The sequence below is a fragment of the Neopelma chrysocephalum genome, unplaced genomic scaffold (genome assembly GCF_003984885.1).
Source record: "Neopelma chrysocephalum unplaced genomic scaffold, ASM398488v2 Primary Assembly neopelma1_65c, whole genome shotgun sequence".
NCBI classification, from domain to species: Eukaryota; Metazoa; Chordata; class Aves; order Passeriformes; family Pipridae; genus Neopelma; species Neopelma chrysocephalum.
Window position 1 is genome coordinate 2,262,196 of NW_020897724.1, and position 18,074 is coordinate 2,280,269.

General features: G+C 39.9%; 1 protein-coding gene across 1 annotated transcript; it reads left to right on the forward strand.

Moving 5' to 3' along the window:
• The first annotated feature begins 1,750 nt into the window (after nucleotides 1-1,750).
• TEKT5 (tektin 5) lies at nucleotides 1,751-14,130 on the forward strand. The gene is given in 7 exon segments (XM_027684280.1): nucleotides 1,751-1,905; nucleotides 3,716-3,944; nucleotides 10,746-10,797; nucleotides 10,800-10,899; nucleotides 12,392-12,394; nucleotides 13,964-14,035; nucleotides 14,037-14,130. Coding segments are annotated over 7 exon segments (705 nt in total).
• The last annotated feature ends 3,944 nt before the right edge of the window (nucleotides 14,131-18,074 follow it).

Below are 18,074 nucleotides of genomic sequence, written 5' to 3' on the forward strand. Positions count from 1 at the left end.
TATCTTGCTGATAGACAATTTCCAATAATTTAATGGGTACATTCATTTGGAAGATTATTCTGCCTTAACTTGGCCAGTCAACTTCTGAGCGATCAGATAGTCACTGTGCTTGGTGAGTAAAAAATAGTGAAATCAATTAATAATAAATTAATTTTCCAAACCAAGGAAGTATGCACCAGCTTGTGATACAGGCTGGCCCCTATTCCTGGCCACCTTATCCCAGTTACTGCTCCCTGCCTGTCTCTCCCCTGGCTGCCTTAGCACAGCCTTGTCCTGTCTTCCACTTGTAACATCACAGCTTAAGAACTGAAGTAGTTGCCAGTGTTGGTGATTAATCTTGGTGCTGCCTGGGCTGGCAGTGCACCTACCAGAGAGCTGTGTGTGTAACCTGACTCACCCAGACAGACCTGTTGGGGATACCCCACCAACATCCACCAAAAGGCAATTCCTGCCTCAAAATGCTTCCAGTCTAGTCCAGCACTAATCCCAAGTCCCATATTTTTTTCCCAAGAGGAAAAAAATGTTCTTACAAGATCGTTGACAACCTTTTCACCTTTCCTTCATCTTCCCATCACTGTTAAAAGTTCTCATGTCACGATGTTCAGAGTCCCAACCATAGAAGATGCAGCAACAGCATGGGAACAGTTGGCACAGGAGTAAAGCTTTGGTGTCCAGAATAATGCATTAAACAATGTGACCACTTTGCATTGGAAAAACGCACACAAAAACTGAATGACGGTCCACCTAGAAAACAAAAAAAACACCAAATCAAAACAAAAAACAAACCTAGAAAAAAATTCTGAAAATACATTTCATTAAGGTAATTGAGGAGCTTGGTCTGTTTTTTGGTCATTAATAAATAGGCTATTACCCATTTCCCATTTCAAGCGTATTTACCCCAGGGAAATAATCATCACCCCTGGATACTTGTACAGCTCCTGAACTTCCTGCTCTGTAATTTCCTTCTATGGGAAACTAATGAAAATGTTACGTGGAAGTGGAGCCAAATGTTTAAGCAAATTCAAATGTCTGTGGTGGGAGGAAAACTGGCCAGGAAGACATATCAGAAATTTATACTGTACCTTGCCCATGAAAAATTTGGCTTTTTGTAAGACCACAGCCCAGTATAGCACTTTAGGTCTGTGCTTCCTGTCAAACATATGGATTAGATTCACTGATGCCTGCAGGACTTTCCACATTTTAAACTGAGGTACGTGTCAAATATCTTTCTTTTGGGGCCAACTGTTTATTTTCTGTTCCCAAAGTTATAGAGAACGTTCCCCACAAAAAGCACCAAAAAGGGGAAAGTGAATCTCTTCCTCAGCACCCCTCTTGCTCTGAGCCAGCGGGGGCTCCTTGTGCAGGGCTCTCTGGGTGAACACCAGGCCTTGGAGTGCTCAAGCCTGGCTGAGCTCAGCCCAGGGCTCTGCCAGCACTCTTGCAATCTCATGCTCAGCAATAACTTTACCCTCCTTGGCAGCTGCTGAGAATTAGTTCCATCAGCTATTGCAAGGGGAGGGTTTTTTGTGTGTGTGAGCATTTGCGGTATCAATCTTACCCTGTTTACACACCCTTGTGTGTGGATCCACTGCCCATCCCTCACTGCCCTATAGTTTATTTATGTAGGTTTTAAACATCATGAGAAGATAAATTTAACCGGCAGTGACCATTTCTTTAAAATTATCTCTCCTTTTTTTCGCTGGGTAATGTCCCGCAGCTTTCTGAGACAAGATACGCTGTAACTCAATGCATGTATATATATACCAACAGAGATGTACAGCATGCCCTGGAAAAGGATCTTTCTGACAAAAACTCAGCCTATTTTATTGATGAGAAGTGCTTTAACCTGAGGAACACATTGGACAGCATCAACTTTTACCATGGAGTTGAAAAAGCAGCAGAGACGTGAATATGAGTGGCTGCTGTAGCCTTCCCTGTGCATACTCTCTGCTGTAAGTAGGAGCCTGATTCAGCCCAGGCCTTATCTTTGAGAAGTGATACAGAAAGAAGTGGCTTCTCTCTCCTCAGGGCCCTGTTTTTCCCCAGTGTGAGACCCTCCATCATCATCCTGGGTCCTGGTTACAGCTCTGTTGCAGTTGGTTCCTCGCCCTCAAACTCCACTGTGCAGGGTCCCCCCCTTGTTTTGATTTACACTGTTCTGTGGCTTTCAGGTTTCAAACCCACATCAAACCCAATAAAAATTCAGCTGAGGTGTGCAGGTAAGTGCAATGCAGCAAACAGCACGTAAGTGTTCACCAAGGACTAAACATACTGTCTGTGAAAGAGCTTGGGTTGTTGTGAAATTAGTCCATTTGGCACAGCTTTAGCGCTACAGACTGAAAGAAAATTACTGAACTAAAATGTCCCAATTGGAGGCAGTTTTCAAACTGTTTATTAGCAGTGTCCTCATCAAGCCCTGCATCCAATCCAAATGCAATAGCAGCAGAAGAGCATCTTGCAATAGAGGGCAGTGTTTTTGTGCTAATGACTTGTCAGTTCCCTTATCATTAACATAGCAGTACTTGAATGGTGAATATACTTCACAATCTCAAATGATAACGACTCTGTCTTGTTGGAAGGAGAAAAAAAAAATCAGTATTATTTGTTTACTTATGCTCTGCTTTTCATTAAAAGATCACCTCATTCACTATTGAAACGAGGGCATATCCGAAGGAAACTTGGCAGGCATTCTGCTGAGTCCAGTAACACTACCTACTTTTAGGATTAGCAATGAATAAAATTATTCTTGTCAGCTCTAGTAAAAAGCAGATTCATGTGGATAAGTTTTGCAGCCCTTTTCCTTTCTCACCATCCATTATCCAAAGAAACTACATTTTTCATTAACGTTTTTCTGAAACCACTTGGCAGTCTGAGACATACCTGCAGCACTCAGGAGCAGAGCAGGTGTTTTCTGCCTCAATAGACCCAGATGGACAAATTACAACCTGAAAAGGCAATGTTAAAGAACAGATTAAGTACTAAGTATTTCAGATAGTCAAGATGGAAACCTACTTAGAAATTTAATTTTCTGATGAGAAGATGAATATAATCTGTCAGATCGTAGAGCAGGAAAAAAAATCCCAAAGCAAATATCCTGCAGAAAATACACCAAGATTGTCTGGATCAGTAGCTGTAAGCAGAGCCAGCTCAGGTTCTGTAGACTGACTTATGTACTTTACTATCAGGTTGGTCACCTGAAATTTTTCAGGGCAGCTGCCTAAATAAGTGTGCAGCACTAAGGAATTCCAAATCAATTGGTACTTCAGTTTGGAGACAGAGGAATACCCTATGAAAAACTGAAGAAAGGCTACTGAGAAAACAAGCACTGACAAAACCAAAATTAACCTTTTCTTTTTGCATCCCTTAATATTTATTCCCAGGGTTCAATTAAAATTTAGAGTAAATGTGAAAATCAAAATATAGTGGTATATCCCTGCAGAGTTTAGCATTCAGGAAAAATTCTTAGAAAAAATGTTTTGTGTTAGGAAAGAAGTTTAAATGCAGACAGAAGTTTGTCTCAGCCTTTCAATTTGGTAAGTAAAATATCTGTACTTTTCATAGAATACACTAAACACTTGGGTGAAGAGTGATCTGGCAGGCCAAGCAAGGCATTAAAGGAAGTGGTGAATTTAACTCCAAAGACAGTAGCTTACACTGCAGCAGCAGTTTTGAAGCCAGAGGCTCAGGCTGCAATTTATGTTAAATTCCTTACAAGTGTTTCAGTTCCTGCAACAAGTTCCTGGGCTAAATTCAGTGGAGACAATATCAGATGCTCTCAACATGCAGGGGCCAACTCTGTCCTGCCCTGAAAGGATGCAGAGGTTGGACTGGAGTGCACATCTGAGGAGATGTGGAATCATTTATTCAGCGTTAACTTAGCCTTTAATAATCATGTTGCTGAAGTATCTGATGCATAGAACAAACTCCAAGCACAACTGGCCAAGGTAAGATTCACTAAGAGTTGGCAGCTGCATATTATTGTACCCAAAAGGCATAGAAATGTTCTCTGGAGTTTACATCCTCCCTGAATAAGCACCTCCTCAAAGGACAGACCTGTATTACCTTTCCTGGAGCTGCACTTGACTCACACACGGCCTGAGAAGAGTTTGCTCACAGACAGATGACAAGGTTTCACAGGCAACCTTAATCACACACTGGTCATGTTCATTTGCAACTTACATGTTTAAAGTGGGGAAAGATATCTTAGATAGCATGTTTTTGATTTTACATTAATTGGTGATACTCCATGTCCATTTTCTGATACAGAAATAGTACATTAAATTTTATTTTTAAACGGTGAATGAACTTTGGAAAGTGGGCAAATAAAAAGGCCCACAAACAGCACATTTATCTGCTTTAGAGGAAGAAGATGACTAAGTTTTTGCACTTTTATTTTGAAGCAGCCAGGGGAGAGCCCTAAATTAACTAAAGTGTAAAAGTATTTACATACAGAATGTCCTTAATCTGTCCTTGACACCTAATTTCCAAGTTTTCCTTCCCTTTTCATAAATACATTTCCATATCTTTAGCCTGAATGTTGGCCTGGTTCTGGTCAGAAACAATCTCATGTTTCCAAGGGTCACAGTAAACTTTTCAAACATTTGTTCTGCCTTTGTCTTCCTATTATACAAGACAGAAATGGCTCAGAAGAAGATAGACCTATATCAGTCTCTGTCTGTACTGCCTTTTCAGCAACTTTTCACTAAGTCACAAGTGTAAGTGTATTAGCTGAATTTTGAAACATATATTCTGAAGTTGACCTGAAGGTTAACTTTATATTGACAGATAAAATCTTGTTAAGCAGCAAGACTCACTGTGTTACTGTCATATGGCTTCAGTCAAAGTTCTACTGCAAGGTCTTTAAGTTCTTCCAGTAAGATTCTTTCTCTTATAGAGCAGGCTCACATTTACTCATTTTTTTCAATGCACATTTGGAAACAATAGAGTTTTCCTGCCATTCTACTTGACATAAGTAGTTTAAGATGTTTTCAGTTTATTTTTAGGGTCTCCTAGGAAAGTGCAAACTAACCAGCTAAATAAGTGTAAGCTCGCAGCACAGCACTTAAACACATGTTTATTTGGTTTTTTTTTCCTCCCCTGCCTACAAAGCATGAAAGATGTAGTTTTTTGTGTATTTTAAGTTGTATATGGTCTGGCCAACTACAGCACTTTATCCCTAAATTGGCCATCCATCTTAGTTTCTCATGGATTTACAGGTAAGAACATTTGCTTCACATTTTCCATTGGTATTTTCTACTGCTTCTAAGTGCCCTTTTTATAAAATAACTTATGGCATAAGGTAGCACATATGGCATCACAAAGTGCATTGTGAGATACTGACACATGAGCAGGGGTTTTGTTATGGAGTCCAGCTGACACTGGGACATAACTGCTGACAACTGGATTATAATGGAAAAAACAAGTTATGTCCCTATACTGTCACAGAATTAAATAGCAATAATAAGCCACCTGGAGAAACTCGAGTATTTGTACAAGGAATAATTAATTTGTGTGGTAGACATGGATAAAAAAATCAAAGAAGATTGAATTCTATGAACCAATGCTGCTGTTTCTGCTGAGTTACCAGTTAGCACACACATAGCAGAGATACTTTACTCATCACAAACTCCATAGTAATGTAGTTACATCAGGATAACAAAATGCTGGAGAGGAAGCAAATAGCATGTGCTGGTGAGGAGGAATTCAGGCTGGTCAGCGTTGGCAAAGGAAAGGAAAATACAAGAGGTTCACTGAGCAAAAACATTGCTGGTTAAGCTCTGGGTGAAGTTATATGGTAGAAGTGCTGTTAATTCTCATTCCTGACCTCAGAGGAACCAGAGGAAGGAGAAGGCAAGGGAGGGCAGAAGTGAGTATGGATCAGTGTCCATCTAACAGGTATCTATCAGTAAGCCTTTCTTCTTTCTCCAGTCTATAATAATTAGAGAAAAAAAACATTGCTAGGTTATGCTTCAATACAACAGCCATTGGCTTCATTCTGAAATCCTACCACAGCTCTGTTCTTCCACTGGGGTGTGATTATAGTCAATGCAGCTACTCCAGCTCCTGTTCCCTTCTCATCTAATAGCAATGAGACAATGGGTGCCACAATTTTGAGGTTTGTGTTTAAAAAAATATCAATCTTTCGGTTTTGCACTGACTTCCTCAAGCAGTGAACGACACTCTCCGAGACATCCTTCTTTCTGACAAATTATTTTCCTAGCTAAGCAGGGTAGCTCTCATAAAATGAGAGAAAAATGTCAGGAAAATTAACATAGAAATGATTTGCTATCTTGAAAGCAGGAAAAGCTGTTATTTTAATGAAGTCTGGAGCACATTTTGAAATGAAAAATACTTTTCTAATTTGTGAAACAGCAAAATCTTTTCCAGATCAAAACCAACCCCAAAACAACATACAGGGAACCTCCTGCAACCATTTGTTTCTAAAAATCAGCACTCTTAAAGGGGAAAGAGTCAAAAACTACATGAAAGAGTAAATAGTGGGAATATGGTGATGATCTAAAAATGACCTTATGTTGAAATGGCGTGTTTTCTTCTGTTTATATCTCTGGCACACAGAAGTCTATGATTAATTTATCTTACTTGATTCTGGGCTTAATCTTGGTCATAATAATGTGAGTTCATCCAGAAGTAGGATAGTGGAACACTGGAACTATGAGGTGCTGGAGGCAGAAGCCCAGAAACCCCAATGAGGTATTTGGCAAGGGTTAGATCACAAGCCAAAAAAGGTATTACAGCTCCACTGTATTTCATCACCACTGGACTCACAGAGCTTGTGGTTATTTGGGGATGCAAATATTCTGAGGAGTCTAAATCCCAACATATGTCTCTGGTCAGGCTCAGAGCTGCTTTAGGGCCACATCTTTAGTCTGGTGAGCAGAAATACAGTGTACACAGCTCAGTGTAGAAGAGGGTGCCTCAAGAAACGGTGTATGCCAAAAGATGTTACTGTAAATATATTTTACATTTGGTGTAAAAGGATAAAAATCTTTAGGAAAAGAAGGAAAACCTTCAATTGTGGTGCCTGCTCCCTTTAATACATTTGTGTCTCTTTTCCATGAAGTGAATATTAACATAAATAGTTACCTTGGCTTCAGTCTCCTGAAAATAGCCAATAGGGCAGGGTGTTTATGTACATTAGCTCTGGGAATCAGTCAGACCAGACAGCAAGGGACATGTTTACATAGTCCAGTATTTACACCCTATCTAAACAGAAGATCATCCCTGACAGCTCCAACACCTGCTCAGAAGTGTTCCCGTGCCCAGGGGCAGAGTGCCCAGCACCACCCTCCCTGCAAGCCTTGCTGTTCCCCTGGGAGCACAGGGATCAGAAGGATGCTAGAAAAACAGGTACATGTTTAGTAAAGCCATGAAAAAGCAACCACCCACTCCAATAAACAAGTCACCATGGTTCTGAGTATTTCCACTCAGCTCACTGGGAATGTGTGCTTTTAGAAACAGCTCCATTTTGTTGGGGAATTTTTACCCCTGGGGTGTGAAAAGGCAATATATTACATCAATATAGGAGGGAAAATGACTCTCACTTTCCTTTCTGCCTGGTGTATTTTTACTCTTTACCTGAAGAACCTACAGTCTTTTGTTTTAGTAAGTTACTACCTCAGAGTCTACATCCTTCTCACATTATTTTTGTTGAATTGATTTATAAATTTAAGGTAAAAAACCTTATTGTCTTAGCAACTATTGAGTATGCTTATATGGTGGCTAGAAGAATTGCATACATTTTATATTTACACAACTTTCTTCTAATTCAAGGGAGAGCCAACTTAATTTTACAACTAACATTCAACAAAGAAGGAAAGTCAGGAAAACCTCAGTGGCAATAATAGCAGAAACTGCCTCCCAGCCTCAAACTTCTTATCTAAGGTCTGAAAGGAGCCCTCCTACGGCTCTTGCATAGGACATAACCTGTTCCTCCGAATGGGAATAAAGAAATACCAAAATTCCATGGGAGGTGCCCACGCAAGGAGCACGGAGAGGAGCAGCAGCGTCGGGAGCTGTGGGAGGACGTGGTATAGGAGAGGGAATACTCTCCCTCTGGCACTTGCCCCACAAATACTTTCATCTCAGACCTCAATCTATCCTCCTATAACTTTTAAAATATATTTTGTTGATTTTGTTTTTTCCTCTTCCTCTTTTGATGCCTTAAAATCTCAGTTATTTACAGTTTTTCATGCCCGTTCATAGTGCCTGTGAGTACAGATAATCTCACAATCTAATATTAGAACTTGTTTGAGAGTAACATTTTCGGGTGATTAGTGAAGGGTGACTCAGAAGTGGTTGGGAAGGTGTGTGCTGCTTGGTGTAGGCAGCTAAAAATTTTCTGGAAAAACCTGTTTAAAGAAGGAAATAGTTATTGAGGAATAGACTTTTCCCTCCAAACCAAGAGAAATTACAGATATGAAGTTAAGGCAGTCACTTGAAGACAAAACCAGATTTATCACTCTCCTAAAATGTTTGCCTAATCTCATAGGGTCAAAAAGACTTGCACAGAGTCCATTAGAGTATGAACTATGGACAAGTAGAGAAACAAGAATGTGTCTATGACATGACAGTAAAAATTGTCAGGTCCAAATTAATTTCAAATTGAAGATCTGGGTTATGCTTGTAACCCAAATATTGCAAGATAGCATAGTTTTACTTTGAAATAACATGGCATATATAAAAAAATTAATTGTGAAATCAGTCGTGAGGACACTATTCAGTTCAGTATAACTTGAACAAATGTTAACTTTTACTGTATAATTTAGGTGAAATGTAGAAACATGGATGAAAAGAGTTTAGGAAAACTGACTGAGAGGCAAAATATTAAAGAAGTTTGCAAAATGAGGAGGCACAAGTATGTTCCTCCCACCACATTACTGCTGTTTTTGCTGCTGCTTTTTGCATCCAGATAGCAACCACTGAGTTAGCTTAACCTCAGAAACAACAAAGAAACAAGGTCAGGCTTCAGCATTTTAAAAATGCTTATGTTGTACCTAAGACTACCCTGAGTACATGATGAAACCTGTGGGACTGCTCTCGGTCTAGCTAATCCAGCCTACAGAAACCATGGCCTTGGTAAAACGAGCAGCAGGAGCAGTTCTGTCCATGCTCACAGGAATGTTGTGCATAAAACTTTACTCATGTCCTGGAAAGGGAAAGTTTCCGGCTGTGCAGCTGCCGGTGCCCCACCAGGCTCTCCTAGGAACACGCTGCTCAGCATTGGTTGTTTTTGCTTCCTGCCTTTGGAGGTCATCCAGGAATGACGTGGGCTGGAGCAGCTCAGTCTGGTGATCCTCCCCACCAATCTCTTCATGTACAGCACATTCTCTAAACCATCCCATCCAATGTGTGGCCAGAGTGAGTAATCAAAAACTGTTTGCACAAAGCTCCTGTGATGCATTGGAGGTGGTTCCCCCGAGGCCATTTTTCTTTGTATGGCTTAAATGCCAGTGCTTTTTTTTTTGAAAAATAAAAATTTGAGAACACACAAGGAACCTAAACCACATCCACTTACATGCAGCCCAGCAAGGCTTAAAGATGGATGTATCATTGCACATTTGAATTTTGAGTTCACAGGCAGGCTTAAACAATATTTTTTTTAGTGAATGAATGAATGAGGGGTTTGCTCAGTAGCACTAATCAGCTGCCCTCGTTGTGTTTGATATGCTTGCAGACATTTTCTTGCAGAAAACATTAATTTCCTCCTCTTCTCGAATCATATTAGAACAATTAGAAGTAGTTCAGTGTAAGACAGCCTGCAACCTAATCCAATTCACCAAATAAATTAAAATAATAGGATTATACCATCCCAGTACCAGCACAGTGACTGCATTACACACTTACTGTAACACTTGCACCTGTGTGAGCTGTGGCATTGCTCTGGGAGCTGGTTTCACTGTCATGCTTCACTGCCAACCAAGTGCTCTAGACTGCTTCAATTGTATTGTTTTTTGATAGATTTGCTCCACAAAGTTGAAGCACCATTTCCAACTGGTGCTCAAGAAAGTGTTACTACCAATAAAGACCAAAGTCTGAACCACGAAGGTCCTACCCAGGATCTGGACCATTTCTAAGGAGACGTATTTGATTTTGAATTTTTATAAGGCAAAAGGAAGTAAGAATTGAATGAAAGTTTAAATGAAAATGATAGTTTATTGGAATTTTACCTGTGCAAAATGTTCACAGATGAAGCAGCAGGTTTTTTTACTTAGAATAAAAATTAGTCAGTGAAGCAAAATGGAAAGAGATCCCTGTAGAGCTATAAACACTGCCTCTATGAAAATGGCTTTTTCACAAAAGCATGGTTGTAATTGCCCCATTGCTATAATTCACTGCTTCTCTTCTGGTTGTCATAAACTTATATTCCAATTTGCCTATAAATGTCATAATTTTATAATAGGAAAGAGATGGTGCATTTCTTAGTGGAAGTTGTTCACCTGTTTTCCAGGAACAACTTCATTAAATGCTTTCATGTGATGTATGAGTGCAAGGCCTCCTCCTTCTGGCTCTCCTGAGAGATTTATGTCCTTTTAGAGAAATGGCAAGATCAAGCCAAGGTTACACAAATCAATCTGATTGATGTGAGATTATAGTAAACTCCTCCCCTAAATTGACCAAAATGACATTCCAGAATGGAAGCAGTTCCAACAGAAGTGTTTAAAAGCAGGGGTGAGTTCTGATCTTATATGTAAGTGAGGCTTACACAAACATTCTGCTCTGTTCAGATGCTTCAGGAAATCTTCCAGACAGAAGCTACAATCATGTTATTGGAGAGATCCTAAAGACAAAGGAGAACCCACTGGAAGTGACTCAGACCTGCCTGCAGGGAAGAATGAAACGACCCAATAATGGACTTTGCTGTGATGCATCTCAGTTTCAGTAAGGAAAGGCCAGACTACTCCATCTCTTCCTTCATCAGCAACTCCAGAACAGGGAATTCAATGACAGTGTGAATCAGTCTGATGAGATTAGTGTTGCATTCACCACACTGGGATTCAAATTCCGTGAGAAAAAAAAAGTAAAATCCAAGCAGCTGCATTGAAATAATGGGCCAAAACATCAACATGAGCAGTTGCCTTTAGAACTTCAATGTGTGTAGTTGTCTTTAGAATCCCTCTGCCAGGACAGTTCAGAGTTCAATTGCTTGTTGGTTGTTGATTTCTTTGGGGATTCAGTCAGGATTTAGGAACTGATTTTAATTCCATTCTGTAGGAAACAAGATTTCACTTTGGGAAATACCTATTTTTAGGAACATCTGAGACAAAAGTCTGTCTTATGACGCAAAAAACCCCTATCTGATCATCAGGCTCCTTAAAAAGTTAATTGCAAACAGGAATGAGGCAGCATGTCTTACTGTCTCAACTAATTTGCAACTATATGGTGACTCCAGTACCGTCTTGGTACAGATTAGCTCATTTGGCATATAATTTTGGCTAAAGTGGGGGGGCTTTGTTGGCATCAGCTTGGTGATCCCTGTGCTGTGATCCCTTGTGTCTTCCTGGATAGATGGGAAGATGTCTGAGATGTGAGTCAGCCTTCCCTAATGACTGAAGGGTCTTCTGAATTTTAATTGCATTTATCTCCCTCCAATCCAGTCGGAACATGTCAGTGTTCCAAAAGAACACTGTCAAGTACATCTTCTTTAAAACACTGTTGTCAAATTGTTCTGTGGGTGTTTACCCAAGAAATACTGCACCATGGTTCTTCTCACAGCAGGAGTGAATTTCACAGTCTAGTAAAAGAACTTTGCATATTTTAATGAAAAGTAGAAAACAATTCTCTTTTTATTTTTGTCTCGAGCAAAACCCTACAATACACAACAGCTTCACATACAATGAGATTAATGAAGTACATAATGCTTCAGCTGAGTATATTATTTTTACTAAACTGTTTTATCAGCTCAAAATGCTTCTATTCAAACAAGGAAGTGGCAATAAATCATAGCTTATTGTACTGGCATCTTTTCACTTTTTCTAACTCCTTAAACCATAAATGTACAATGTAACGTATCTCTTTTCTTAGCCTCATACCTCCTTAATAGGATCCTGACGTGTCCTTTGTCACTTAGCAGCTACATTTATTATGGGAGCAGATAATTTGTCACTTCTGTTACCACCACACCATCAATTAGGCAGGCATGTAAGACAGTATAATAATTTTATTAAAAACCCCCAACAAATTGAACAAAGCAAGACAGCCTTAAATATTGATACACAACTCCAGTTTCAGACTCACTCTGAGTTTTGTGCTCTACATCCTTCCTGAAGATCTCTTCCACAAAACTGCAGCATTAGGATTGATATCAGTCCTGTCAGCAGGATTGCAGGCATCCAAGGTACAAAACATATTTCATTTAGCATCAAAAATGCAGACTGTCACATTATCACTTTTTCTTCCCACAACTGCCAGTCATGCTGTTGATGTTCCAAAGGGTCCTGTCTAAAAACAGTTTGGAAGCTTCATTTGAAGTCTCTAGAACACCAGAATGTCTTTGAATTTTTCTTCAATTAGAGTGAAAGGATATTAACATGACATACTTAAAGCCCAGAAGTACACAGGGGTTCTGAATCAAGCTAACTCCTGGTAGCTCTGAAGTGAGAGCTTCATAAACTGTCACATAGATATTCAGAAGTATTTTAGGCTTAACATACATGCAAGTTTTCCGTCAGTCTAATATGATTTCCACTATTTTAACCCAAATGTTTATACAAGTACAGTATTTACTAGATGTAGTTATCTTGACAGATAATTAACATATCCTGTTCTCCTTCCTTCAATGCATATAAATTTTACTCTACCACAGCTCCCTACTCCAGACCAAGTTATGTTGGATGCTGTAGCTGATTAAAATTATTGAATGGTTTGTTCATCAGAATTGCAATTAGAAATAGAAATTCTGACAGGGCTTTTGAAATTTGGACACTTTTTTCCCACCACAGTTTTGCTTGAGCTCACATCTCAAATAAAATGTATTTTCTTACAGAAAAAATCTTATCTGAGAAAGTAAAACCATTTTCTACTTCACTTTTAAAAGATTTTTTGCTTTCAAATAATTTAAGTGTATTTCTCTCATCTGGTTTAAAGGAAGAAGAATTCAGCCCAATAGCTCAGCTGCAACAGAGAAAGAAAACATCAAATGAACCACTTCTTTGTAACATGTAAATGTTATCTGAGTTGCTGTTTATTTAAAAGGAAGTGCTGATGTTGGCATTTGTTCCCTGTGTGCGCTGCCAACTTTGTAGTTGGAGGGATTAGACAGAAAACAAATTAATAAAGTCTAGTTTTTCTGCGCTTACAAAATGGGGACTATCCTAAGATGAGTTAAAGTAGTTTCTGGAAAAATCAATCTTTCTTGTAGTCCATAGTGCATGCAGCAGTTTACCAGCTCAGTGACTACACAAGATTTGCCTCATGTCCATTGATAAGCCACGGGAAGCAGCGTGGCCAATATCAGCTCACAGAACATCTTGATTTCAGAGCCCCACATTCAGTGGTTGTTCTGGTAAAGTGGTTCTGATTAATGTGCTTCTGCGCCAAATTTGGACCATTTAGCAGGTCCTGCCTCACAAGTCTAAGCTATCATGAACTACTCCAACACTCTCCAGTAACATCCATTCCAAATGGATTCTACAGGACCAAATTCAAGTGTTCAACACAGCCATGATGCTCCCAGAGAGGCTGCACAAACGAGAAGCTGCAAGTGAATACAACAATTAGATATATCAGAGGGGCTTAATCCACTGTTGAAGGTCAACACAAGCAAGAAAGCATCACTTCTTACAGGTGCTGTGCAAGTTAGTTTGGCAAATGGGTTTCATACTGATTCAGTCCAAGACAGCTGTACAAATCCTGCCTGAAAGTGTGACCTGTCCACTTTAAAAACAGGAATGGGGTGAGGGACAGCTGAAGTTACGTGAGCAACCTGTCCCCTTCTCTTTTTAAGGGCCACTGAAGTTTACACTACAGATAACATCATACAGGCCTTCAAGTGATGCCTGCCAGAAGCACATGACACTGCAGATATTGATCCTCCACAAATCAATGCCAGAAGACAACATTTCTGTGAAGGCAAACTCCCTCTTCATTGACAAGAAGTGTACAGGAACATGATGTTCTTAAAATGCTCTGAAATTGTCCTTCAGTCTGTAACCAAGACTGCTCAGGTTTCTAGTTCTCAGTGGGGCACTACCTTGTGGGATGGACAGAGAAGGATGGAATGGGCTTTAGATCTGACTTTTCTGGATGACAGTTGAAACCTATTAACAGTGCAGTAATCATGGTAAAGGATTAGAGGAAGAACTAATGGTAAGGCAGCACAGATGTTTTGGACAAAACGGAATAATAAAGTTCTACTGTTATTTGTATTTCTTCCTGGATTTGCTCACACTAATCTACAGAGTAAGCAGCAAACTACAGTTCCAATAACTGAGCTGTTCCCTGCCACCTCAGAGTCCTCTCTACAGGGCAGCTCTAGGAACACACAAAACGCATTTTACAGTGAACAGAAGCCAAATCCGAAACAATGCTAGGTCTGAAAGGCTCCTGAATAAACTGGCTCTGTTCCTTCCCCTTTGTCTTGTATGGGTGGTGGCCTAATGTAGCTACCAACACAAGTACCCTTGCAGAGCACACCAGCTGGGGCCAAGACATCCCCCACACAGCTTCTCTCCTTCAGGTAAAAAAGTAGTATCTCCTGGCTGTTGTGTCAAACCATTCACACACAGATAATGTCTCTAAAGATTTAAAGTAACGGGAAACCATTTTGGAACACAAGATTGGGAAGTGACATCCAGGCCTGCTGCTGATACCCATTAAATCCGTGTCACACTGACTGCTCTGCACCTGGATTTTTCTCAGGATGATGCCACAGTCGTGTGGTACATGCCTATGAAAAGGACAGGCTGCTCAATCCAGCAGGCTAATGCCAAATGGTGGCTTTCTGGCATGATTTTTTCTGAACCTAGGGAAAGTCCCAGAAATATCTGAGTTTTATATTGCACTATATGACTGCAGAGCAGTTCAAGGGGTCCTGGTGGTGTTGCTGGAGACAGGAGCTCTGTTCCTGCAGACTTCACAGTAATCTGGTTTCAATTAATATCATACCTCGCTGTTTCTTACTCAGAAACACATCACAACAACCTTCTATCACAGAACCTCCCCCCGGAAATGACTTTAGGTGGGAGGAGTGAGGAATCTCACTGTTTTGTTTCCCAGCAGGGAAGACTGTTACCACTGGTAACATTTTTCTCCCTCTCTATGCCTTTGTATGGAGACAAGGGAGATTTTATCACTTGCTTCTGTTACTACCAAACCCTGGAATAAAGCACTTTATTTGCATTTCATATACTATTTTTACAGTGTATGAAGAATAATATTTGTGTTGAGCTGTTAAATATTGACAATAGTCCCACCCTATTTATCAAATACTGACAGCTGACCAAGCAAAGGAGTAAAAGTTATTTGGAAATTTGGATCTTCTTGAAGCCTTTAAATATATTTCTAGAGGTTGGAGGCTTTCCCAGTTCACACAGCTACTCTAATAGCTAGACATACTTGCTCCCTTCCTTATGCCAAGAAGTCAATTAAGAAATATATAGCAGAAGGGAGGCACTTCTAAGGGAACTCATTTTTTTTACTGGTTCTTAACAGAAGAAAAATAAATAAAATAAAAAAATCTTTGTCTGAAAACAATTAACATAAGTGAAAAGCCAGCCTGAATCAAAGCCTCGAATTTGAAAATCTGGGGGCTTCAGGACGGAGATGGTAGGGCTGAACAATAATTCTGAACATTACAAATTCCAGCTCCTTCCTGACAGTGCCTTTGTTCAGTGGTTTTCTCTCCAAGACCTCGATTCTGCTTTTGGGTGGAGCACTCACTTGGTACATTGTCAGTGCAAACAACACTGAACTTGTCTGCACAGTGTGAACTCCATCTAGGAGTGACTGCCTGAACCCAGGGATCCATGGCAGTGCTGTTCTTTGAGAGCATCCTTTTCCATGAGTACAGCAATTCCCAGAGATTCATCTGCCATCAGCAAGAACAAATTTTTACTGAGTGCTGCAAAAATAACAACACTATACAAAAATCATCTTCTTCTCTAAATATAACTGACCAGAAGATATTAAGTGTATTATTCTAGTGGAAAAAAAACTCTCAGTGATAAAAGCGCTCTTGTCTTTTATTATGATGTAAACAAATTCACACTCAGCCTCCAGAATGCAGTTAATCCCAGTTGTGATGGGAATACGTCAGAAGAAACACATTTCTAACAGTCATAAAGATACTCACACAGATAAACCTGAGAATCTCTTACAAAAGCCCCCAAGAGAATATAACATTCTTTCAGGTTATTTTTTTCAATACATCTCTCTTCCTGGGAACTAGATCATTAATTGTTGTACTCATATGCAGCCACAGACATCAAGAAGCCACATCTACTCTATTTCCATGTATAAACCCAGAAATTTAATGTGCAGTTCCATAACACTTAAAAGATAAGATCTGTTTTATAGCAAATAGAGTAACGTAGAGAAGACCAAAACCTGTCCCTGCCTGTTTCAAACAATGAGATAATTTTAGCTCCAGACAAGCCATTTCCTAACATTATCTAAACTATAGCTCATAAAAGTTTATGGACTCAGATTCCAAATAGAGTAAGAAAACAATGGATCTCAGTATCTTCACTAACGATAATAGCAGTTGGGTGCCATAAGGTTACTGCTTACAGTGAAATTTCACAGTAGTTTATTTTACCCAAATCTATCACTGGTTTATTCCTTTTTAAAAAGAAATTGAAAATCACAGAATTTGTAGAGATGGTGTGTTTAGTCAATATATGTGATGGTGCTCATATTATATATACAGCCTTTCACCTGGGTAAGACCTGGCGCATGCTTTCAGCACAGGATATTAAGGTGTGAACAACAGGAGACAAGGAATATTAACTATGGAGACAAAAGAGTGCCGAGTTTGGGATTTTTCATTTAACTACCATTACAGTTTGGCAATACAGTTGCACAATTTCACTTTTTCATAATATTACTGTATTTTAATTTTATTAAGGGGTACAGCATGAGAGGTACCTTTCAACATCTACTTTACCCCCCCCCCCTTTCCTAGTGGTGCATTTTGGCATTTCCAGTTTTAACAGAAGTTCAGGAATGTCCAGTTCTGTATTTAATTACAGCACATGCAGGCCCAGTGATGTAATAAGAAATCCCAAATCAAATGAAGAACACATGCCAACAGTTGGGTAAGTAGCTACTGTCTTGGGTAAGTTTATGTGCTGACTTAGACCTCTGGAATATTCAGTCCGAAGAGATGGAGTCAGACCTTTAGGTCAAACCTTTGATAACCCTCACAGTAAAAGTGGTTTTTTCTCGAGAGTAAATAGAATTTCCTGTATTCTCACCAGATCCCCCTTTACCAAGCCTAGGTCTTCCTTGTTCCAAACTTTCCCACTGGTCTCAAGGACCAGGTGTTTCTGAGGCCATATCTTACCAGTAAAGGCTGAAGAAAGCACTGAGTATCCCAGCCTCTTCCACGTTGCTCTTGCTGAGTCCCCTGCCTAATTCCCCGAGTGGGTCCACATGTCTCTAGTCTTCCTTTTGTTGCCAATACATGTGTAGGTGCCCTTCTTGTAGCACTTCATGGCCCTTGCAAGATTTTGGCTTTCCTGACCATCCCCCTATGCTTGGACACTAACTCTGTACACCTCCTGGGTGACCTGACACTGCTTCCACCTCTTGTGGAAGCATCTTTTTCATGTCTGAGCTTTGTCAGCAACTCTTTGTTTATCTGTGCAGGCCTCCTGCTACTTTTTAGGTTTATTTCCTGCCCATTTTAATGGACCTTTCTCAAGCTCAGAGGAGGTAATCCTCAAAAAATCAGTAAGACCTCAGTGACCCCTCTTCGCTCCTGGACCATATCCCACGACATCCTTGAACAGGCCAAAACCTGCTCTCCTGAAGCCCAGGGCTGTGATCCAACTATTTGACTTTTTTTTTTTTCTTTCATAGCCACATCTTCAGAATTATGTCCCTTAAAAGAAGGA